Here is a 24,296-nt window from a genome sequence, read left to right as displayed (position 1 = left end):
TCTAGAAGCAACATGCCTTTGCCAAGAACACAACACGGCAAACCAACCTCGCACCCTCTGACAGGGTAACAAGTCTTGTGGATAGGGCGAAGTGGTGGATGTGATTCATCTCAACTTTAGTAAGGCTTTTGATACCGTCTCGTATAACCTTCTCATACACAAATTCGGGAATACAGTCTAGATGGAGCCACTCTAAGGTGGGTGCATGACTGGTTGGAAAAACCGTTCCCAGAGAGTACTTATCAGTGGTTCCCAGCCAAGCAGGAAGGGTGTAACGAGTGGGTTCCCGCAGGGATCAGTTCTGGGTCCGGTTCTGTTAAATGGTTTTTAGACAATGGTGAAGAGATGACCCTTTGAAAGTATGCAGAAGACACCCAGCTGCGAGGGGTTGCGAGCGCTGTGGAGGACAGGGTTAGAATTCAAAACGATCTCAGCAAACTGGAGAGATGGTCTGAAATAAACAGGCCGCAAGTGCAATGATGCAAAGCACTCTATTTAGGGAGGAATAATCAGTTGCAGAAATAGAAAATGGGAAGTGACTGCCGAGGAAGGAGTGCTGGAGAAAGGGACCTGGGGTCAGAGTGGATCATAAGCTAAATATGAGTCAGCAGTGTCACAGCCTTGCAACGAAAAACAAAAATACATTCTGGGATGTATTAGCAGGAGTGTTGTAAGCAAGATCACAGAAGTAATTTTCCTGCTCTATTCCGCACTGATTAGACCTCAACTGGAGTATTGGGTCCAGTTAAGGGCACTGCAATTCAGGAACATTGTGAACAAACTGGAGGAAGTCCAGAGGAGAGCAACAAAATGATTAAAGCTCCAGAACACATGGCCTAGGAGGGGAGACTGAAAAAACTGGATGTCTTTAGTCTGGAGAAGAGAAGACTGAGGGGGACATGATAACAGTCTTCAACTACCTAAAAGCTGTTATAAATAGGAGGATGATAAAATGTTCTCCTTAACCGCTGAGGATAGGACCAGAAGCAACGGGCTTAAATTGCAGCAAGGGCGGCTTAGGTTGGACATTAGGAAAAACTTCCTAACTGGCACAGTAGTGAAGCAGTGGAATAAATTGCCCAGGGAGGTTGTGGAATCTCCATCATTGGAGATTTTTAAGAATAGGTTAGATAAACACGTGTCACAGATGGTCTCAGACCTGCCTCAATGCAGGAGATTGGACTAGATGACATACTGAGGTCCCTTCCAGTCCTATCTAGCTATCTAATATTTGAATTGTTCAGATCTTATTTGTTTAGTTAAATTAGTTTGTTGATTTAATTCTGGGTAATTGTTTCAGGTTAGGTTGAGGGTAAGAGGGTGAGACAATGTTGCAAATGTCTTTCTGATGGTGGAAAAGCCCATCCATCCATCCATTTTGATACCCCTCCATTCATCCATCCATCCATCCCTTATCCACCACTTCATCCATCCATCCTCCTACTCCTCCATCCATCCTAAAATCCATCCATCCATCCCCATACACACCCTTTTACCCATCCATCCTTCCTCAAATAAAGAAAGGGCCATCTCCCTACACCTCCATCCCCCGACACTTCCATTCATGCATCCATCCTCCTACATATCTTCTACCCATTCATCATTCCCTCAACACGTCAATGCATTGATCCATCCATCACGCTACACCACTTTCATCCATCCACCCATTCGTACGTCCATCCAAATCCCTACACGCCCATCCCCCTACACATCAGTCCATCCATCCCCCTCCACAGCCTCCATCCATCCATCTATCCCCCTCCACAGCTTCCATCCATACATCCATCCGCATACACACCCTTCTACCCATCCATCCATTCGTCCCCAAACAAATCCATCCATCCATCCATCCCAGCCATCTGTACATCCATCCCTCCATCCATCCATCCATCCATCTATCAATCCCCATAGACACCCTTCTCCCCACATATCCATCCATCCATCCATCCATTGATCCATTCATGCATCCCAGCCATCTGTACATCCATCCATCCCCACACCTAGATCCATAGATTCCAAGGCCAGAAGAGATCATTTTGATCATCTAGTTTGATCCCCTGTATAGCACAGGCCATACAACTTCCCCCAAATAATTCCCAGAGCAGATCATTTTGAAAAAAACGTCCAGTCTTGATTTAAAAATTGTCAATGTCAGAGAATCCACCACCACCCTTGGTATATCGTCCCAGTGGTTAATTATTTCTTATTTCCAGTTTCAATTTGTTTAGCTTCAGCTTCCAGCCATTGGATGGTGTTAGCCATTCCTCTGCCAGGTTGAAGAGCCTGTTGTTAAAAATTTTGTTCCCGTGTTTGTACTTACAGACTGTGATCATGTCACCCAATAACCTTCTCTTTGTTAAGCTACACAGATTGAACCCTTTGACTCTGTCACTATAAGGCAGGTTTTCTAATCCGTTAATTGTGCTTGTTTCTCTTCTCTGACCCTGTTCCATTTTACCAACCTCCTCCTTGAATCCTGGGCCCCGAATGTACACCGGGATCCCAGAAGCCGTCACACCAGGGCCAAAGCCAATGGTAAAATAACCTCTCTACTCCTAATCGAGATTCCCCCGTTTATGCATCCCAGGATTGCCTAGTCCCTTTTGGCCGAAGTGTCGCACTGGGAGATCACATTCATCTGATTACCCACCATGACTCCCATATAAAAGTGGAGCAGCAGGACAGAAGTGGCACAGGCCTGGCCCATCCAGCGATTCCCGGCAGGACTCAGGGCTCCAGCTTCCTCATCATCTTCTGAATCCAGGGGATGAAGGTAGAGACTCTTGTGTACACCCCGGGAGGGGTGATAGGCCCCCAAGAGACGATGCCCTGGGCTGTTTGCCCGCACACCATATTTGAACTAAACACCAAATTTGATATAAACACGGATCCAGATTTGAACTAAACACCATATTTGAACTAAACACGGCTCCTCTAAAAACGCAATGGGAGGAGGAACTAGGCCAATTATTTTCTGCTAACTAAGTGGAAACAAATTTTCACCAGCGCTCCAGCCTGCTCCTTGGACCTACATTTAAGATTAATTCAGCAGCAAATCACATGGAGGATGTGTTGGACCCGTGTTCAAAACAGGTGCTACTAAGTAAGACAAATATTGGTGCTGTGATTCAGAAGTTGGTTGCTTAACCCATATGCTCTGGGAAAGCTCCTAGACCCGTGGGCTTTGGGCGGAACTGAAGGGGAGAGGTCATTTTTTCCCTATCAAATAAAATTAAACATGTAATTTTCAACTGAATGGGTGTTAATTGGAAGCGGAATAAATCTGAAATACTTTGGCTAAGCAGAGCACTAATAATGGCGAAATCCAAAAAGCGACCAACAACCAAAGAAGATTGGAGCCTGGACTTCCTAAGCTTGGGAAGAAATGGAGACCATTACAGAGATACCCCAGAAACGTTGTCAAAGATATGGGATACTTTCCTGGACGTATCTGAATGATCCAATCAAATGCATGGGCAGCCTTCACCTCCCCCTCCTCTCTGCCCACTTCCTTCCTCTCCCGTCTCTATCTCCGGCCTCTGAATTTTGCTTCTAGTCTTTCTCAGAATTCAGTAATTTTTCTTCTGTTGGATTTTTATAAGTATCTCAGGTTCGTTAATTGTGGATTACAATAAGGGATTGATATTCTAACCATTCATATTAGAGATAATGAAATGTTTCACGCATAGCTAAGGTGAGGAAGCAAATACTTAATATTTTCGGGACGTTTATATAGCATAAAATGTATATGTATATTTTTTTCTTTTTCTTTTCTCACTCTCTCCAGATGTCTTTTTAAAAAATTAATAAAATATGAATAGGAGAACAAATTCCTTTTGGCGTTTTCAAGGAAAAGTAGAAATTTCCCGTGGAAAAACTCTGAACAAATCTCAACCAAGCTGGATGAAACCAAAACTCGACATTCAGTGTAAAGACAGCGGGGTGGAGGGGAGAGAAGGGCAAGGAAGAACTAGTGAAGCTGAAGGACAGGGCTGGCACACGACGGAATGGGGGTAAACTGGCAGGGATGGATGGGCTAGCTGGCCCCTGGGAAGTTTTTAACACTACAGGCCCGGTTGAAATCAATATCAGGGCAGCCACATTCAGAGCTGAACCAGTCGAATGACAGATGTGGGTTAAAATCAGTTTAGTTAAAACTGTGCAAGTCTGTGAGTCGCTCAGACCTGAACGTTGGCAAAGATGACTCAGGGATGTTGGTTTGGCTTCCAAATCAATGAGGGAGGTTTGAAAATCTGAGGCCGTTATTTCTATATTGTCCCCCGTTGTGCTGCACACGGCACAGACCCCAACCAATATGGGAGCCCCTCTTTGCGCTTGTTGTGGCACCGTCCCTTCCCTAAAGAGCTTCAGTTTAAAAGTTTCAGACAAATGAAGAAGGAAGTAGAACCCAGGAGTCCTGGCTCCCAGCCTCCCCGCTCTAACCACTAGACCCCACTTCTCTCCCAGAACTGGGGATAAAACCCAGGAGTCCTGGCTCCTGGCACCCACTTAAGATCCCCTCTGTCTCTCTCCTGTTCTCAGTCTCCCTCTCTGTCTCACAGGGGCTTTATCTGGGTACCATCTCCGCTGCCTGGGCTCCCGCACCCACACCTCCAAACCCTTCCCGAGCTGGGTCTGGGGAGGCAGCGATCACTCTGGCAGATGCATCTGACTCTGGGGAGGAGACACAATTTGCAAAGAGCCCAGAGAGCTCCCGATTCCCCGTCAGTCAACAGCCCCAGCCCCAGGAGGAGAAGAAAGGCCGCAGCACCAGGATGAGGATCAGCATCATCAGTGTCTTGGAAAAACGAACTCCCTTGTGCCTCCACCCCGGGGGATTCATAGAGCCACTGGCAAACCCCAAGTCACGTACACGTATGCTCTGGGTTCATGCAGCGTCCCCGTGAAACATCAGCCTCTGGCTGCTGACACATCGAGGGCATGAGGGAGGGAGCTGGTGGCTGGAAAACAACCTCCCTCCAGAGGCAGTAGCCCACGGGGGAAAGAACCTCTGGGACAGGGCGTCTCCTCCCCTAGAACTTCTGGAAGCAGAGGCAGGAACCCAGCACATCTGGCGCCACGATCCCCTGCACCTCGCCCGGCTTCTCCGCTCCAGCAGCTCATCTGGGGGGAGAGCAGCCGGCACTGAATCACCCACTGGGTTGCCTCGGCTCCACACTTCCTTCCCAGCACGCGTCTCAGAGCAGCGAGTCCCTTCTGCAGACTGAACAAGCCCAGTTCCCTCAGCCTCCCCACATAAGTCTTGTGCTCCAGCCCCCTAATCCTTTTTGTTGCCCTCCGCTGCACTCTCTCTAACTTCTCCACATCCTTGTTGTAGTGGGGGGCGCAAAACTAGACACAATACTCCAAATGTGGCCTCACCAATGCTGAATAGAGGGGAATAGTCACTTCTCTCAATCTGCTGGCAGTGCTCCTACTAATGCAGCCCAATATGCTATTAGCCTTCTTGGCAACCAGAGCACACTGCTGACTCATCTCCAGCTTCTTATCCACTGTAACCCCCTGGTCTTTTTCTACTGAACTACTGCCTAGCTCGTCAGTCCCCAGTCTGTAGCTGTGCCTGGGATTCTTCTGATCTACGTGCAGGACTCCGCACATATCGAAGTTCAAGGAAAATGATGAGGGGCTGGAGCACAAGACTTATGAGGAGAGGCTGAAGGAACTAGGCTTCTTCAGTCTTTAGAAGAGAAGAGTGAGGAGGGATTTGATAGCAACCTTCAACTACCTGAAAGGGGGGTACCAGGGAGGATGGAGCTAGGCTGTTCTCAGTGATGGCAAATAACAGAACAAGGAGCAACGGTCTCAAGTTGCAATGGGGGAGGTCTAGGTTGGACATTAGGAAAAAGTTTTTCCCTAGGAGGGTGGTGAAGCACTGGAATGGGTTACCTAGGGAGGTGGTGGAATCTCCATCTTTAGAAGTTTTTAAGGCCCAGCTTGACAAAGCCCTGGCTGGGATGATTTAGTTGCAGTTGGTCCTGCTTTGAGCAGGGATTGGACTAGATAGCGCCTGAGGTCCCTTCCAATCCCTATCTTCTAGGAGTCTATGATTAGTCCAGGCAGTCCCCAGTAGGCTGCTTTCGTGGGTGCTTCTCCTTCCCCATCAGCTCACAGTGACCAGACATTGCAGCTCCAAGCCCGACCCGCTAAAGTTTTGATGTAATGGAAAATTGTGATTTTTTTACTATTGGCATTTTTCTCCCAAAGCCTCATCTCGAACTTGACTGAATTACTGTTGTGAAATGGATTCACCTTCCCCCCTCACAGCCCTCCATCAATTCTGGGTAACTTTTAAGTGAAAGTTTTCAGGTTTCGATCCCTGTAAAAGGAAACACGTCGGGAGGTTTTTCCCAAGGAAAAATTTTTAAAAAACTTTTCATGATCAGCTGTGAGCAAGTCTTTACGCAGGTGAGTGGGTGTGTTAGAAAACCAACCTTTAACACATGGTTGGTCTTTGCATTAGGGCAGCGCCTAGACCAAGATCATGGCCCCTCCTGTGCCAGGAGCTGAACAGACCCCGACAGAGATCAGGGTCCCTTCCCCTCATTGTGCCAGGCCTTACACATCTCCACAATCCCTGACCCAAAGGGTGTCTGTTTCAAACAGAGACAGGAAGAATCGTTCTTCCCAATTGCATCGATGGGGAAACTGAGGCCCTGGGAGATTGTTCCTTCACCTGCCTAACACAACTGGGGGCCCATCAGTGTTCTGTGCAAATCCCTGTCCACAGAGATCCTGCCCAGAGGTGGGAACTGCTCCCAGATTTCTTGGATCCCAGCCTGGAGCTTTAGCCCCATGGCCGGCGTCCCTGTGTGGGGCACGGACTGGCAGAGGAGTTCCCAAGGAGCCTGCGGCAGCTGGGACACCCAGCCCCTTGGGCTGCTGTGAGAGCCCCAGCGGCACTCAGGAGAGGCTCCGGGGTTTTCTAGTGTCCCCTTGGCCCAGCAGGATCGGGGGGGGGGGGACCCTCACTGCTGCCCACATCTCCCGCTGTGGGGCAAGGGCCCCTCTTTCCATGGGCCCCGATCCCCCCCACTCACCAGCCCGAGCCTCTGAGTGCAGGAGAGGGGCCTCCGGGAGCAGTACCAGGATCAAGAGCTGCATCGTCAGAGCCATCCAGGGATGGGCACGGAGCCTCTGCCTCAGCCCTGGGAGTTATATGGCCTGGGAGGGAGGGCAGGGCCTGCCGACCACAGGGGTACGGACCCTGCTGCCGTGGATCCCTCGCCCCAGATGGGCTGGGTGCAGACACCCATTGGGAAGCCTCAGGTCACAGCTACGCCCACATGGGGCAGGGATTTCCTCTCTGCTCTGGTGAGCAAACCACCTAGCTGAGAATGTGGCTAACACTCCCCCCCCCCCCCCAAACGACCAGTGTTAGAAACACCCCTGGGCTGTTCCTCACCTCGATTCCCAGACCCAGAGATTGCAAGGCCAGGAGGGGCCACTGGGTCTTTGCAGCCTGATGCCCTGGGCACCCCAGAGTCCAGAACCCACCCAGCAACTCCGGCCTCAAGCCCCACACCGTGGTGACGCTGGGGCAGGTGTCTGGAGAGAGACGCCGCATCTCCAGGGAAAGAGGCTCCATGGCAGCCCCAGGTCAGCTGCTCCCCTGGCTCTGCATTCATAGTAATTCATGTGAGATGTGTCATGTCAGGTACTGTTAGAAAGGCATAATGTGCTAAGTAAGATGATGATGTTTATGTTCATGTGTTATGTATGTAATGGAAGTTATGGCTATGGTTGCTATATCTGTATTTCAAACTGTGCTGTGTCTGGGCAACTCCCCAGACAGGAAGGCTGCAGCACTACCCTGCTTAATGGCCCATTAACAAATTCACAGGTACAAGGGGCCCAGGGGGAGAAGCCAGGGATACACCTGATGAGTCACCAGGACTTGCTCATGTGACTCTGGACTCCATTTTGGTTCCTGTGAAATTCCACAAGCAGCATGGCACAGACCAAACGACAGAAAAGGCAGCTGCCCAGGATCCATTTTGTCTTCAGTCGGGTTCAGCTTTCAGCCACCAACGTACCTCTGGATCAAGTCATCTGCAAGTGAAACTGTGAAACAAAGGACTGAGACCCAGCCAGATACTGGATGTTCACCAGAGGGACTGTACAGCAGGAACCACACAGTGGTGACACACTTCTTCTTCGTGCCTTTCTCCAACCTCCTTGTGCTCCGTGTTTCCCTTTTTTTCCTGGTGCTGCTGATGTACCTCCTTACCATAGTGGGGAATATGCTCATCATCACGCTCACGCTGGTGGACCTTGCCCTTCGCTCCCCCATGTATTTCTTCCTCCGGAACTTGTCCTTCCTGGAAATTGGTTACACCTCGTCCATCATCCCCAAGATGCTGGTGAACTTCCTCTCCGAGGACCAGAGCATCTCCTTCCCGGGCTGCACCACTCAGATGTATTTCTTCATCTGCTTGGGGATCACAGAGTGCTGACTATTGGCCGCCATGTCCTACGACCGTTACGTGGCCATATGTCACCCTCTGCACTACATGGCCATGATGAGCAGAGCGGTGTGTTTCCAGCTCTCAGCGGTGTGCTGGCTCATCGGGCTGCTGGTGGGCGTCGAGCAGACAACTCTCATATTCACTCTGCCCTACTGCGGGCCGAACAGGATCAACCACTTCTTCTGCCACCTGCCCCCGGTGCTGAAGCTGGCCTGCGCGGATACCTACAAGAATGAAATTTCTATTTTCATCAGCTCTGTTCTCTTCATCATGGTGCCCTTCCTGCTCATCCTTGTGTCCTACCTCCACATCCTCCATGCTATCCTCAAGAGACCATCAGCCATGGGCAGGAGCAAAACCTTCTCCACCTCCTCCTCCCACCTCATCGTGGTTACCTTGTTTTACAGCTCCGCCATCGTGACGTATCTGAAGCCCAAATCCAGAAACTCACTCAACACTGACAAACTCCTTTCCCTGTTCTACACGGTCATGACCCCAATGTTGAACCCTTTGGTCTACAGCCTGAGGAATAAGGAGGTGAAGGAAGCCCTGAGAAGGGTGATAGCCAAAAAAATATTGGTTTGAACCCTGTAATATATAGCTACACGTTCTTCTATTGAATTTGGCACTACCTGTAATAATTGCTGAACATTGCGTGTCCTGAGGATTGTACAGACGTTGTTTATTGGCATATATGGGGTTAATTCAATAGCCGGGCTTCAGGAAATTACCCGGGAAGATGGACAACAGCCCAGGTGAGAGTTCCTCACCAGATACCAAAGCCAATAAATCGTGATCTGCTTTCCTTGCCTGTGGTGGGCCTGCCGGACCAGTTTTCCCAGGACTGTATCCCTCCACCTGTGATGGGAGGGACATCAAAAGACTGAGGGGGGGGGGGTTTAAAGAGATACGCTCCCTGCATAGAGGTGACCCTAGTTGGATGAGATAGTTTAGGAAACAAAAATTCCAAAAGTTGAGGGTTTCCTCAAGGAACCTGAGCCTTCCTAGAGGTTCTGCCAAGGGAAGGCAAATCTTTAGGTAAGATAAACACGGGTGTAGCCTTTAGTTGTTTTAATTCTTTTTTCTTCCAATGCTGAGCTCCTACTGTTAAGATTAAACAATACTTTGTCTGAAAAAGGCTGTTTTGGGTCAGTGTATTCAGCCCTGGTCACAGCTCCCTGTGGGGGCTTGCTGGTGCTAAGTTCAGTCGGCCCTGCTAAGTAATTCTGGTTGATATCGAGAGTGCTGTCTCCCAGGGATCCAGTCTGGGAGTGGGAGAAACATAGCAGTCCACACCAGAGAGGAGAAGGCTTGAGGCCTGACACCTGGAGTCCACCAGAGAGACCCGGTGAGGGGACAGAGGTGCAGCTAACTCTAAACCAAGACAATTCTTTTCTTTTCTCTTTACCTTCTTACTTGCTTGCCTTTTCTCTCTCTTCTTTTTGCATTTCTCACTCTCTTCTTTTTCACTTTTTTATTTTTCCATTATTTTCTCTTTTTTTTTCTTTTCTCCTTTCTTCTCTTCTCATCCCAGCCACCACCATCTTTTCCTTTTTAAGGGGTGGTTGTTGAATGAGTCTGACAAATACTTTTTTGATGCATTTTCATTCACTTATTCACCGTGTTTTGAAACACGAGTAAATTAAAGCACATTAGGGAACTTGAAGCACATGGCACCATGGTCCAGGCCATAGGACGCTTAGTGCATGGCACACTAGTGTGCTATAGATGGACACCCCAGCATGCCACAGACTAAGGCCATGTCTACACTAGCATGCAAGTCAGCAAAACGTTTGTCACTCAGGGGTGTGGTTTTTAAGTTTTGCCATCATAAGCACTCATGTGCACAGCGCTATGTCAGTGGTAGAGGCTCTCCCACTGACATAGCTACCGCCACTCATTGAGCTGCTTTTATTATGTCAACGGGAGAGCTCTCACGTCAGCGTAACGCAGCTACACAAGCCGCATCACCATGGCTTGGCCTCAGTGTTCACCTACAAAAACCCGGAGATATAGAAGCTGCCGTGGGAGGTGTCAGCAGGTAATGGAAATATTATTTGTTTTCAAGTACGTTGCTTTCTTACCCCAATGTGATCTGCAGAAATATTCGATGGGAAAAAATATTTTTGGTCAAAATTTTCTATGGAGAAAAAAAAATTCCAAGTAGCCAAAACAGTGGGTGGATTTTGAGCAGTAGGTGCAAATGCTGAGAGTCTCCGAAGAGAGAATTTCATTTTCTCCTGATACAGGCCAACCGTGAAATGATGGTTTCCTGTGGTTGTTGCTATACAGAGAGTAGAGCGTGTGGTTTCAATCCATATGATATTTCTCTGGAAAGAAAGAAAGAAAGAAAGAAAGAAAGAAAGAAAGAAAGAAAGAAAGAAAGAAAGAAAGAAAGAAAGGCCATGATTCATCACAGAACGTAACGTGCACCTATGTTACACATGGGATTAGTCTCTTTGAAGTAAGTGCGACTACTCATGTGCTAAAGATTCAGCACATACCTAAGTGTCTTGTTGAATCGGGATCATAAAACCTCCATATCAGTATGACCAAAGTGTGTTACCTGCCCTGTAATGACCCTGAATTGACTGACACAACTGCTCACCCACAGACAGACAGGAGATTTCCCGTCGTGTATAACTCTATGAGACCAGTGCATACATCCTACGCAGTGTCTGTGTCTTATAAGTTCAGATCCACAGGACAGCCTTTGGGACATCGGGGTCAGGGCTGGTTGTGGGTGCAGGTTCCTCTCATTTCTGAGTTTGGCCCGTTGTGGCGTTCCCCTCTCCAGTCTGGACTGACATATCGCTGTGTCACCCCCAATCCCTCCACTCCTGGGACCTGTCTTGTACTTGCCCCGCTGTGTGAATCACCCACTCTTGGGTCAGCCCACGCACAGCCTTCTGCAAACAAGTGTTCCCTGTTTTAGTGAATGAGTTCTTCTGGCCAGCCACTCATGGGATTACACAATGCTGTGACACACACCCGACCCCCAGGCATACCCCAATGAAACCCTAGGAACTGCTGTCTTACATAATTCAGTGCTGCCACTGGTCTTTGCAAGCTCAGATGTCCATCAATTTATCAAAGACCCTGATCTGCCCCAGCTCTGTCATTTTTAATGAAGTCTCAACACGCACCCAAACCACGAGCGCTGCTTTGGATAAAACAAACCAGTACATTTATGAAGTACAGAAAGATGTTAAGTGATTCTACGCCAGAGGAATATAAATCAGACAAAAATAAATAAAAACAAATCACATCCTCAACTAAACTCAGCACTTCAGTGGCCTTACAGTTGTTAGATGGTGCTCACCACGGGCTGGTTGGACGGCCTCCAACCAGGCTCCCCGCCCGTGAGCGGTCTGTCTTGATCTTGTTTTGTCGATGGATTGCAAGAGAGAGCTCAAGAGATCAGAATGTCTCTGCCTTTAACCCCTGTTCCTTCGCCACCCCACGTCCAACAGGGCTTCCTCCACTTGAATCAAATGAGCATCACCTTAGCAGATGTTCAGGCCAGTCCGTTGTTCCTGGGAGAGTTAGATTGTTTTATGCAGGCCTTAGTGAGGTGTGGACGCTCACTCTGCAGTCAGTGTCGGCCTGGATTCGCTCCAAACGATGTGAGACGCACATTTGGGAACATTCATAGAATCATAGAATATTAGAGTTGGAAGGGGCCTCAGGAGGTATCTAGTCCAACCCCCTGCTCAAAGCAGAGCTCCATAACCACGCGTGTGACATTGCGAGAAGCGCACTATCATAACGACAGTGTTCAGTGTGCCATGGGCGTTCCAAGAACACGGCACACCACACACTTTGCATTAAACCATACACACTTACACCATAAGGGTGTAGATGGGGTGCAGTGTGTCTAACACTGATAACAATGTCCTTTGGAAAATAGCAATCTAACCAATGCTCTCCCCCACTGGGCTAAGGGAAAAATATCTCTCAATCCAGCTCTCTCAGAAGAACAGACAGAGAGACCTGCGGGGTGTGGGCAGTCATGTCCCTTGCACATTGTCAGCCTCGGTCAAGCTACAGCTGTAGTGGGCACTTGCTCACCTGGTCTGCCATATCTGACCGAGCCTCAGTAGCCATCGCTTCTGGCCCCAGCCTACAAAACTGATGCCTACGAGTCTCTTCACTCATCTGAGCGACCCTGTTGAGCTGACATGAATGGGGGTCACACGTTTGTGTCCATGTTACGTCTTCTCCTGCAGGCGGGCCATGCAATGGGAGATCGCTGGATAAGCCGGGGCCAGAGGTGGTCAGGAATGTTTTGAGGGCACTTTTTCTTTGTTTGAAAAAGCCGATTCTTCAAAACTGAATTTTTTTGGTGTGGAAACTTAGTATTGACTCAAGTGTGGTCAGGAAGGTTTGAAAATTGCAGCTGGAAACCAAATTTTGAAACATTGAAACTTTTCAAAAAATGCAATTTTTTTCCATCCTGTCCCGCTATGTGCAAAGATGATGATGATGATGATGATAGATAGATAGATAGATAGATAGGGTGTGTATGGGGATAGATAGATAGATAGATAGATAGATAGATAGATAAGCTGATTTTATCCGTGAAAATAAAATATTAATACTGAGTAGAATGTCTCAGAAAATGGTAATGGTAAAAATTATTGTGGAAAAATGAAAATTTCAAAAGCACTTAAGGGAATTAGAAATATAAATTGATTGAAGTCAGTACTCCTATATCTCTAACAAACCTTTGAAAACTCCCCCCCAAAAAACGAGTTAGTCAGTGTCTGAAATTTCATGATTTTTTTTTCTTGTCCATTTTCTGACCAGCTTTATTTATCACTAATTTCTTAGGGTGGAATTTTAAACAGTACCTAGGGGATTTAGGCACCCAACTCCCATTGACTATCAATGGGAACTGCAGGGCACCTCATGAGGTCAGGTCCTCTCATGAATCAAGAAATGGTTAAACGACAGGAAACGAAAGGTAGGAATAAATGGTCAGTTTTCCAAATGGAGAGAGGTAAATAGTGGTGTCCCCCAGGGGTCTGTACTGGGACAAGTGCTGTTCAACACATTCATAAATGATCTGGAAAAAGGGCTAGATGGACCATTGGTCTGAGCCCGTACGACTGTTCTTATTTTCTTGAGTCGGAATAAAGACCCCAGCGAGGCAGTTTTTACATCGTCCCGAATTAAACTGGCATAAGGACTGAGTAAAACTGAGTGGGGATCTCAGGATTTCTCGTCTTCTCTTCATTTGGTCGCTATTACACACACACTCACGGACACACAACCACCTTTTCCTTGTTTGTTCTCTCTAAGCGGCACAGTTGCACGGGCAGCCTCTGTCAGGCCAACCTCACCTCGTTAACCAGAGCGGGCCGAGCTAATGACTCCCTGCTCAGACAAACCAACCTCCTTCACCCCTGATCTGGGGGGAACAATTCGACTGATGAGAAAGGCCACTCCTACGCCTCGGTCCACTCCACCCTCGCTCTACCTAGCAGGCAGTGGATAACTCTGTTGATTTTGCTTGACTGGTTTTGCAGACTTTCATCCTATCAATACATTTCACGGGTGACCAAACCAAGCCCTTGAGGTTCTCCTCTGCCTTCACTGAACCTTCCTCACCTGGGCTGAATTTTCAAGGAAAGCCAGGAAACAGACATCCCTGTAGCACCTCCATGACCTCAACCAATGCAGACTTTTACGTGGGTGTTTCTCAAGCACCAAACACTGGCTTAGCTCTGTTCCCAGTGAAGTCAGTGAGAGTTTTCCCAGGAGGAGAGGTAGCCCTGGGGACCGGAGACCACAAAGCAGGTACAGAACTGGTGGGCGCTCCAACCATAATCCACTGACTCTCGATGGAAAACACCTCTGGGACAGAGACTGGAATTCAGCCTTCATGGTCCCTTCAGTCTTTGGCTTAGAATTGCTTCGAATTCTAAACATGGGGGTCAGCAAGGACCTGCTTTTTAAAGCAATTTAGACGCCAAGTGGGGCGTTCAAAAACATCTAAGGCCACCTTGGAGCGCACGTGCCTACCAGGTCAGGCCCTGAGCAAAGCACAGCTAGAAGCAGAGTCCCCCTTTCACCCCAGAGTTCAGAGCACTCCCCTGGGATGTAGGAGACCGGGAGGCAAATCCCCAATCTGCTTGAGAGAGGGGCTATTTGCTACTCTGTGGTGGCGTTGTCTGAATCTCTCCTCCTGAAGCTGTTCCACCTGGAACGAACCATTTAAACAGGAACCGGGCCAGAAAGAAAAAAAGAGAGTGATGCTGTAGTCTGGTTGGTAGGTGGGGTGACCAGCTGTCATGATTTTATAGGGACAGCCCCGATATTCGGGGCTTTGACTTATATAGGTGCCGATTACACCCCACCCCCTGTCCTGATTTTTCACACTTGCCATCTGGTCACCCTATTGTTAGTGCAGTTCCCTGCGCTCTAGCAGAACTTCTGGGCCAATGAATAGTTCATTATTTTACCCAAAGTGGAGCGACTGGGACAGGCCTTCCCCAAGATGTGCCATAAATCCCGGGGAGGGAGCTCACCTACAATGAGGGGCTGGGAGACACAACTCCCATGAGGCTCTGCCGAGGAATATCTGAATCCAAACCCGCCCTCTCTCTCTGTCATCTATGTTTGTTGTCTCCATCTGTCTTGTGTCCCACACTCAGATTGTCAGGTCCTTGGGGAAAGGACTGCAGCTTTGTTCATGTGTTTGCACATCGATTCTTGGATCTATAGCTGGGAACTCTATGCACTAGCTTCATAGAAAATTATTATTATTAATAATAATAATAATAATAATAATAATAATAGTATTGCTACAATCTGGGGGCCGACGGGCTAGGCAGCAGTTCTGCAGAAAAGGACCTGGGGGTTACAGTGGATAAGAAGCTGGATATGAGTCAGCAGTGTGCCCTGGTTGCCAAGAAGGCTAACGGCATATTGGGCTGCATTAGTAGGAGCATTGCCAGCAGATGGAGGGAAGTGATTATTCCTCTCTATTCAGCACTGGTGAGGCCACATTTGGAGTATTGTGTTCAGTTTTGGGCCCCTCACTACAGGAAGGATGTGGGCAAATTCGAAAGGGTCCAGTGGAGGGCAACGAAAATGATGAGGGGGCTGGAGCACAAGACTTATGAGGCGAGGCTGAGGGAACTAGGCTGGTTTAGTCTGCAGAAGAGAAGAATGAGGGGGGATTTGATAGCAGCCTTTAACTACCTGAAAGGGGGTTCCAGGGAGGATGGAGCTAGGCTGTTCTCAGTGGTGGCAGATGACAGAACAAGGAGCAACGGTCTCAATTTGCAGGGGGGAAGGTCTAGGCTGGATATTAGGAAAATCTTTTCCCCTAGGATGGTGGTGAAGCAGTCGCTATTCTGCACTAACGCTCCCATTGCACACCAATAGCGATTTGCACTAACTACGCCGGGTTTTTCCCCAGGGGCACAAGCCCGTAGTTTGAACTGTCTCAATTCCTGTGAAAATTAGCAATGGGTTGACAGCTCTTCTCAGGGTCTCCTGGGCCTCTCTGTTCCTCAGGCTGTAGATGAGGGGGTTGACCATGGGAGTGAGAATGGTGTAGAAGACAGAGAACACTTTGTTAAGGACCCTCAGTGTGTCGGTGTCTGGCAGCACGTAGACAATGATCAGGGCCCCATAGAAAAGTGTCACCACGATGAGGTGGGAGAAGCAGGTGGAAAAGGCCTTCTGCCTCCCGGTGGTGGACAGGACTCTCAGGATGGTGGCGATGATGCACACGTAGGACACCAGAGATAGTAGAAATGGGGGCAGGGTGTATATGGAAGCCAGAATGAAAGTCATGGTGTCCACCAGGCTGGTATCACTGCAGGACAGTTTTTTTACTGGGGTGGTGTCACACAAAAAATGGTCAACTTCGCTGGGGCCACAAAACGCTAACTGTGATATCAAGGACATCGTTGTGCTACTAGCCAGAAGCCCACTGATCCAAGATCCAGCTGTTAGTTGAAGGCAGAACCTGCCGTTCATGAGGGCTGCGTAACGCGGTGGTTTGCATATGGCCAAATACTGGTCGTAAGACAAGAGGTAGCACTCAACACTTACCAGGAAACCAGAGAAATAATATTGCATGGTGCAGATTGTGAATCAGATGGTCCGGTGCTCGGTCAGGAGACCGGCCAGCATCCTGGGCAGGATGGTGGAGGAGCAGCAGGTCTCCAAGCAGGACAAGTTCCGCAGGAAGAAGTACATGTATACTTTTACACATTACATTGCACTCGCTATACATTGTGTTGCACATTTTGGGATTAACTTGGTTACTTTGTAGGAACCAATCTCAGTACAGAATTCTCTGTCCATGTACAACTTCCTCTTTAGCTTATCTTTTTGTTCCCAAATTATCGTATCCATTGTAATCTTGTCCATTGTGAATAGTTCACTAGGTGTTCCCCCCTTGTATTAGACAATACAGACATTCTGTTTCCAGCCTTCTGATCCAGTTATGTCCCTTATCCTGTCTCCCAAAAAATGGGACCTTCTCCATGTTTAATTACTCATGTCAAGACAGGTTTACAACTGTTTTAAATATTTCCAATTCAATAATAATAAAATATCATTAAAACTGAATTATTTCCAAAAATTTTTTCTTTAGCTGAAACTGTTTGTTTGGCAGGAAATTTTTTTTGGTCAAAATTTTTGGACTATCTCTGCTATCTACGAACTAAGGGCATTGACTTGAAAGTGATTGTTCATCATGTGCTTTAAGTGAATCCGATGTGCATAAGCACTTTGCTGGATTTGTTTTACTTGCTACATCTTGTGACTCTAGGTTTACACAGTGTAAATAAGGGCAAAATCTATCTGTTTATCTATGTTAGGATTTTATACTTCCCCCTGGTTACCACACTGTCAGAACACCTTCCTCACAAAACCAGTAGCAATAGTAAAGTCCCTAGTGGACCTCATGGAACCTCTGGTTCTTCTACTTTTGAGGGGAAAAACTCTGCTTATGGATGGAAATTTGTGGGGTTTATAGTTTGTTGATTTGACTATTTTTGTTTTGTTTTGGTTGGTTGGTTTCTTTGTTGCAGATACTTGGTTTTCAGGGTAGGGGAAGGGGAGTTATTTGGAAATGTTTGGTTAGATGCAGTAGTCAAGATTCAGTCATCTCATGCGGGTGATGTTGTGTCATCTCTTTAATGGGGTTTTGAAATGGAGTTGAAGGTTTGAATGACAGAAGGGTGCAGAAGAGTTTCATAGATGTCTGGGCTCCTGTTGAGATGATTACATTAATGCAGCTGGGATTTTATTGGGTTACTAAATGGGTTATTATTTGGTTATTAATCTGCCTGGGTAAGCATCCTTTTTATTATATTACAGCTCAATACCTAAATACACCAGTGCTGTGTCGTTCTTCTTATGGTAGAAAGTCATTTTGGAAGAGGAAGGTTTTGCAGTGTTTCCTAACTGACTTGGGAAAACGAGGTAAAACTCTGATCCAATTTTTGTCATTGAGACTTTTCAAAGGAAGCTTTTTTAATAAAAAAATGCTGATTCGTCAATATTGTAGCTTCTCCTAGAAGCACATCTGTTCTGATTAAACTTCCATAGAGACGGTGTCTCGGGTGCAGGATGGGATTTCGAGCCAACACCAGGGAGCAATAGCCAAAAATAGCCAATAAGGCAGTGATCAGAGCACTTACCGGGGCTGTTCTAAATGAGACAGAGCTCGAAACTGGTTCTTCCAGAAGCCACCTGTGTGTCCTACCCATCACTGCCTTTGGCCCAGTGAATAGGACATTATTTATACAAAGTCCGAGCAGGATAATCTATTGTAACCAATAAGGCAATAGAAACAGAGCCTGTTAAAATATGTCCAGTCAACACAGCTCAAATCTAACAGACATTTCTTATCATGAAGTTCTTGTAAATAAGTTCTGGGGTCAGAAATACTGGCAGAAATTCTGTAATAAATAACACCAAATAATGAATATTTTCAAGGAAATCATTGATCTGGAAATCAACAATAATGGACAACAAAAGAGGCACAATAATTGGCTTTGATTATTCATAATCTATCTATCTATCTAGCTATCCCCATAGACCTTCGTCTGTCTATCTAGCTATCTAACTACATACTCTGTTATATTTAATGTATACATAGGGTACACAAATAAGCACAAACATGCTTTAAAAATAACAATACTAATAATAACAACAGCAGCAATAACAGCCGGCTTCTGTGCTCTGGACACATTTGGAACCTTATGTGGAGGAAAGACCATTGGCTAATTCCAAATCAACCCTTTGCAGTGAATGACTAAATCCCACTTGCCCTGGTTACAGGGTTAGCTACATCTCTGACCCCTTCTCGGGTCTCTCTGAGGTCACCCCCTCAGGTCTCATCCATGAGCCTGCCTCTCTTTCAATGCAGAATCACCTGATGTTTCCCCCTCTCAAGCAGGGTCTCAGCTGACAACACCCTGTGCACCAACGTGATTTCTGAACAGGGTTTGATACCAGCAGTTCTTCTCTCAGGAGATGTGAGCAGTAGTAAGTTGAGTGACTGGCCGGCCTTCTCCATACAAAGTGTGATTTATTTACCACAGTAGGAACAAAGTTTAACATAAGAGAAAATATTAGATAGCAACTCCAGATCCATCACAGCAATTGTTCGGTGGGATAAAACTTACACCTTATTACCACGACTCAGTTTGTCTTTAGGCATTGCAATAGCTTTCTCTTCCAAAATGCCTTTCCACCATGGAAAGAATGATACAGCATAAAAATAATTGTTTGACCAGAAACTCAGCTACCCTGACAGCCACACGATTTTTTTTCCAAATCTTCATGAATGGGGAAAGCAAAACTTTAAGACTCTCAGAAAACCCCATCAAAGAGATGATGAGATTGCATCTCGAGTAGATGATAAATAATTGATACCCTCATTTAAACAAGCATATGCCACACTCCCAAACTCCTACCCCCCAAATAAATCATGTGGAGCACAGGAACAAATCAACCACCCAATAAACAAAATAACACACACAAAAAGAAACAATCAAGCAAACACAAAGCAAACCACTCATACCTGAAACACGATATTTATGTCAAAAAAGGAGAAGAGACAGAAACTTCATGAAGTTCACTGGGGACTTAGCTATGGCTATTGATATTCTGTGCAACGTGGTCAGGTCGTGTGGGGATGGTAGCAGTATAAACCTCTAAAATAAACAGATAGGTGTGTAGGCAGATTTATGGATAGATATAGAGATTCTGATCCTATTTACACTGCTGTAACCCTTCACTAACTCTTCTGACTTCAGTGGAGTTAGTCTGGATTTTATTACTTCATAAACATATTTCACGCGTCTCAAGGAGACAATTTTGTCATCAGTCGATAAAGAAGCTCAGAATGAAATCACAGTCAAGGAGCAAGGACGGACATTCTAATTCTTCGTGAATATCCTCCACACAATCAGTTTCTGTAATGCAGCTTTGATCTCCTTGTTCCTCATGCTATAGATGATGGGATTCATCACCGGATGCACCACGGCATAGAGAACACCCATCAGCAGCTCCGGATTTGATGCTGAGGTGGAGGTGGGATTCAGGTACTCAAACAAGCCAGTGAAAAGTAACAAAGAGACCACACTGAGGTGAGGCAGGGAGGTGGAGAAGGCCTTATGCCGGCCCTCTTCAGAGGGGATTCTCAGCACTGCTTTAAAGATCTAAACATAAGACACAATTATAAAAACAAAGCAGTTTATACCTATAAACACACCAAAGGCAATAAACCCAACTTCACTGAAGTAGGAGTCAGAGCAGGTGAGCTTGAGTAGTTGGGGGATTTCACAGAAGAACTGATTGATGACATTGGACTGGCAGAAGGGCAACCTGAAGGTGTTCCTGGTGTGCAGTGCAGAGTAGACAGTACCACTGATCCAGGCACCGGCCACCATTTGAATGCAAGCTGTCCTGTTCATCACCCTCTCGTAGTGCAGTCGTTGGCAGATGGCGACATATCAGTCATACGCCATGACGGTGAGCAAGGCAAAATCAGTTGTGGTGAAGCCGACAAAGAGAAAGACTTGGGTGATAAACCCAGGATAAGAAATCAACCTGGTGTTCATGAGGGAATTGACCATGGATTTGGGGAGGGTTACAGAAATGGAGCCAAGGTCTAGAATGGATAGATTCATCAGGAAGAAGTACATGGGGGTGTGAAGATGCTGGTCGAGCGCTACAGCCATGACGATGAGAAGGTTCCCCATCAGGGCTGCCAGGTAAATCACCAGAAACACCACAAAGTGCAAAATCTGCAGCTCCCTAACATCTGAGAATCCCAGAAGAAGGAACTCGGTCACAGCCGTTCGGTTGGACATTTTCTTCCTCTGTATATTCTCTGATGGCTGTAGAGGGAAGGACAAAGATAACCGTTGGGATTACAGGGACAGAGGAATGGCCCTGATCCCCCTCTGTAATATCTCACGATGTGGGCATCAAAGGTGCACAGCTCTCGTCCCTTCCATTGACTAGGAGTGGTGAGTTATCACCTGAAGGTAAATAGGCTCCCGTAAAGTCAATGGAGATGCAGCAGTGTACACCACCTGAAGGTCTAGCTCAGGATGTGTCTTGATGAAATGCCGTGTGAAAGATGGAGCAAAGAACAACCCCAACGCAACACTTCTAGCCAAGATGGATCCCCTCTCACTTCAAACTGCTGTCTCTGAGCTTGGGCACGAAACTAAAATGCCAACACTGCCTGATACCCACTTTCAGCGGAAATATGACATAGTGTTACTCGGTACCCGTGTGAGAGCTCCTCTGTAATGATTGCACTGCAACACCACCCAGGTGGCCTGCTACCTGCTGATGGATTGATTGATGACACCAAATCCCAGTTGCATTTCCCTCTGTGTGTCATCGTGGGCTAGAAGCATCACTCAGCTGCCTCTCTGCTGTGTCATTTACTGCCCTAACTTTATGTGTGTGTGGGTCTCTGGCAGTCAGGAGACTTGGCTCTGCCACCGACCTACTCTGTGACCTTGGGCAAGTCATTCCGCTCCCTGTGCCTCTGTTTCTCTCCCTATGCTGCGCTGCCTTTTCTGCTAGGACTGTGAGCTCCTTGGGGGTGGGCTGTGTCTGGTTATGTGTATGTTCTGTTCCCCCACCAACAGCATCTGTGCTTAGCTGGCAGCAGAGGGGAGCAGCAGATCCAGCGCTAGAGCAGGAGAGCTGGTTCTAATCCCACTGACCTTCTCCATGTCTGTGGGAGAGTAAAGAGTTAAAAGCTGGACAAGTGGTCGGGCCTAAGTGACAGGAAATGGATTTATGGCACAGGCAAACCTTGTTTTTGTTACTTGGTGAAATTCTAGCTAGAGTCTAGTTCCAGAGGGGTAGTCGTGTTATTCTGTATATAGCAAAAACAATGAGAGTCCTATGGCACTTTAAAGACTAAAAAATTTAATATTTGCAGGCATAAGCTTTCGAGAGACTTCAGCTCTCTTCTTAAGATGCAGTAATACAGAAAATAGGTAACACAGAAGCATCTTATAGATATCCAGGTGCATTGAGAACAATGGGGGAGGTGGAGTCCGGTACTTAAGACCTAATGACTGCCATTGAGTAGGAGGTGAGAATGGGTGAGCAAAGTAATTCACCTTCGGAAGTGAGACAGCCACTCCAAGTCTCTGTTTAAACCCAGTTTGAATGTGTCAAGTCTTTGTACTGCATCTACCACGAGTATCTGGGGGTGGGAGTGAATGTGAGGGGAAACCCAGACTGTCCAAGCAGTGCCCAATATACAGCCCATTTTCAGAAAACTGTGGAGATTCTTAAGAGTATTTTGATCCACTAACCATACATGCCCATTGCTATCTACAACTGTCACAGTGGCCACTAATTCCTACCAATAGCTTCTCTTTTGGTTAAAAAACCTAGGAAAATAAACAGCAAAAAACTTTTTTAAGTTGGTCCAGTGACAGCTCGTGAACGTCCAGAACAAAACTCAAGCTTCTGAAACCCAGGAAATACAGAATTAAGTTAAAACACCCTTAACTCTTCCCACTTTGAGCAATGCCTCACGACATTCGCAAACACTCACGTTGTGCCTTTTGGCTGTCATGGATGGGGGCTACCTGTACTTGCTCTATGCTCAAACACAGCCTGCTCCCCCCGCAGAATACCACACTTGGAACATTTCACAACCGCTTCATACCCTTTTACAGCCTCTTCCCACACAATTTTTCTACATATATTTATGATAGACATATAGATTCTTACCTAATTTACATTTGTGTAAACCTAGAGTAGCTCCATTGACTTCAGTGAACTCAGTTTGCATATATTACCAGTGTAAACCCAGTATTTTACATAAAGAGAGAGCACATCAAAGCTCCACGGAAACAATAATGCCATCAGTTGATTATATCTGTATAGATATAATGAATAAAGCCATAGTCTTGGGAGAAATCTGGATATTTTATGGTCACCCTGTCAGTTTTCTAAGGCACCTTTGATCTCCTTGTTCCTCATGCTGTAGATGATGGGATTCATCATCGGTGGCACCACGGAATAGAGAACAGCCACCACAAGATCCAGCCGTGACGTTGAGATGGAGGTGGGCTTCAGGTAGGCAAAGACACCAGGACAAATAAACAAGGAGACAACAATGAGGTGAGGAAGGCAGGTGGAGAAGGCTTTATGCCGGTCCCGCTCAGTGGGGATTCTCAGCACCGTAGTGAAGATCTGAACATATGACGCTATTATTAATAAAAAGCAGCTTAAAAACAAGCACGCATTGAAAACAATAACCCCAACTTCATCAAGGTACGAGTCAGAGCAGGCAAGTTTGAGGAGCTGTGGGATTTCGCAAAAGAACTGATCCACCGTGTTATTTCCACAGAAGGTTAATGCAAACGTGTTCCCGGTGTGCAGTACAGAATTGAGAACACCACTGATCCAAGCACAGGCGGCCATCTGGACACAAGCTCTTCCGTTCATCACTCTCTCATAGTGAAGTGGTTGGCAGATGGCAACGTATCGGTCGTACGCCATGATGGTGAAGAAAGCAAAGTCTACTTCAATGAAGAAAATGAAGAGAAAGACTTGGGCAACACATCCAGTATAAGAAATCGACTTGGTGTTCAATAGGGAATTGCTCATAGACTTGGGGACAGTGACGGAGATGGAGCCAAGGTCTATGATGGACAAATTCATCAGGAAGAAGTACATGGGGGGTGTGAAGGTGGTGGCTGAGGGCTCCTGTAGTGATAACAAGGAGATTCCCTGCCAGGGCAACTAAGAAAATCCCTAGAAACACCACAAGGTGAAAAAGCTGCAGCTCCCGCACGTCAGAGAATTCCAAGAGAAGGAACTCGGTCACGCTGGTTCGGTTGGTCATTTCCCTCCTCGGTACATTGTGTGCTGCCTGTGGAGGGAAGGACAAGGGTAATGGCCAGAATCAGAATCATCTATGACAATCAAATTCCAAGGCAGGTGCATTGTAAATTGGTAAATCTCCCTTAGAGTCAATGGACGGTGTCAGATCCACCGTCCTACAATCTCATCCAAGGTGTGCCTTGATAGAAAGCAGGGTAAAAACGGACCAAATTACAATGCAAACCCAACAATTGTAGCTAGGATGATCGTACTATTGCGAAAATCGAGAACTGTGTTATGAGAAGATGTCTACACTAGATTTAGAGATATTTGGATCACTGTGATCATCTAGGCTGACCTCTGTATAAGACATGCCATAGAACTTCCCCAGAATAATTTCTACAGTTGATCTTCCAGAAAAAAATCATCCAATCCTGATTTTCAAATGGTCATTGAAGGAGA

At 46.8% G+C, this 24,296-nt stretch overlaps 1 protein-coding gene and 3 pseudogenes across 1 annotated transcript; 1 reads left to right on the top strand and 3 right to left on the bottom strand.

Annotated features, from left to right (window-relative positions):
* Window positions 1-6,813: 6,813 nt before the first annotated feature.
* LOC137156518 (olfactory receptor 10A4-like) lies at window positions 6,814-9,071 on the top strand (annotated as a pseudogene).
* A 6,819-nt stretch (window positions 9,072-15,890) lies between these two features.
* LOC137156511 (olfactory receptor 5P55-like) lies at window positions 15,891-16,583 on the bottom strand. The gene has a single exon (XM_067553421.1). It carries the CDS (start codon window positions 16,581-16,583, stop codon window positions 15,891-15,893), a length of 693 nt encoding a protein of 230 aa, XP_067409522.1.
* A 3,317-nt stretch (window positions 16,584-19,900) lies between these two features.
* On the bottom strand, window positions 19,901-20,836 carry LOC137156570 (olfactory receptor 14C36-like; annotated as a pseudogene).
* A 2,113-nt stretch (window positions 20,837-22,949) lies between these two features.
* LOC137156633 (olfactory receptor 14C36-like) lies at window positions 22,950-23,856 on the bottom strand (annotated as a pseudogene).
* Between the last annotated feature and the right edge of the window lie 440 nt (window positions 23,857-24,296).

This window comes from Emydura macquarii, unplaced genomic scaffold (assembly GCF_026122565.2).
Source record: "Emydura macquarii macquarii isolate MOO-44397 ecotype Brisbane River unplaced genomic scaffold, CSIRO-AGI_Emac_v2 contig_298, whole genome shotgun sequence".
Taxonomy (NCBI): domain Eukaryota; kingdom Metazoa; phylum Chordata; order Testudines; family Chelidae; genus Emydura; species Emydura macquarii.
This window is presented reverse-complemented; position numbering and strand designations above follow the sequence as displayed.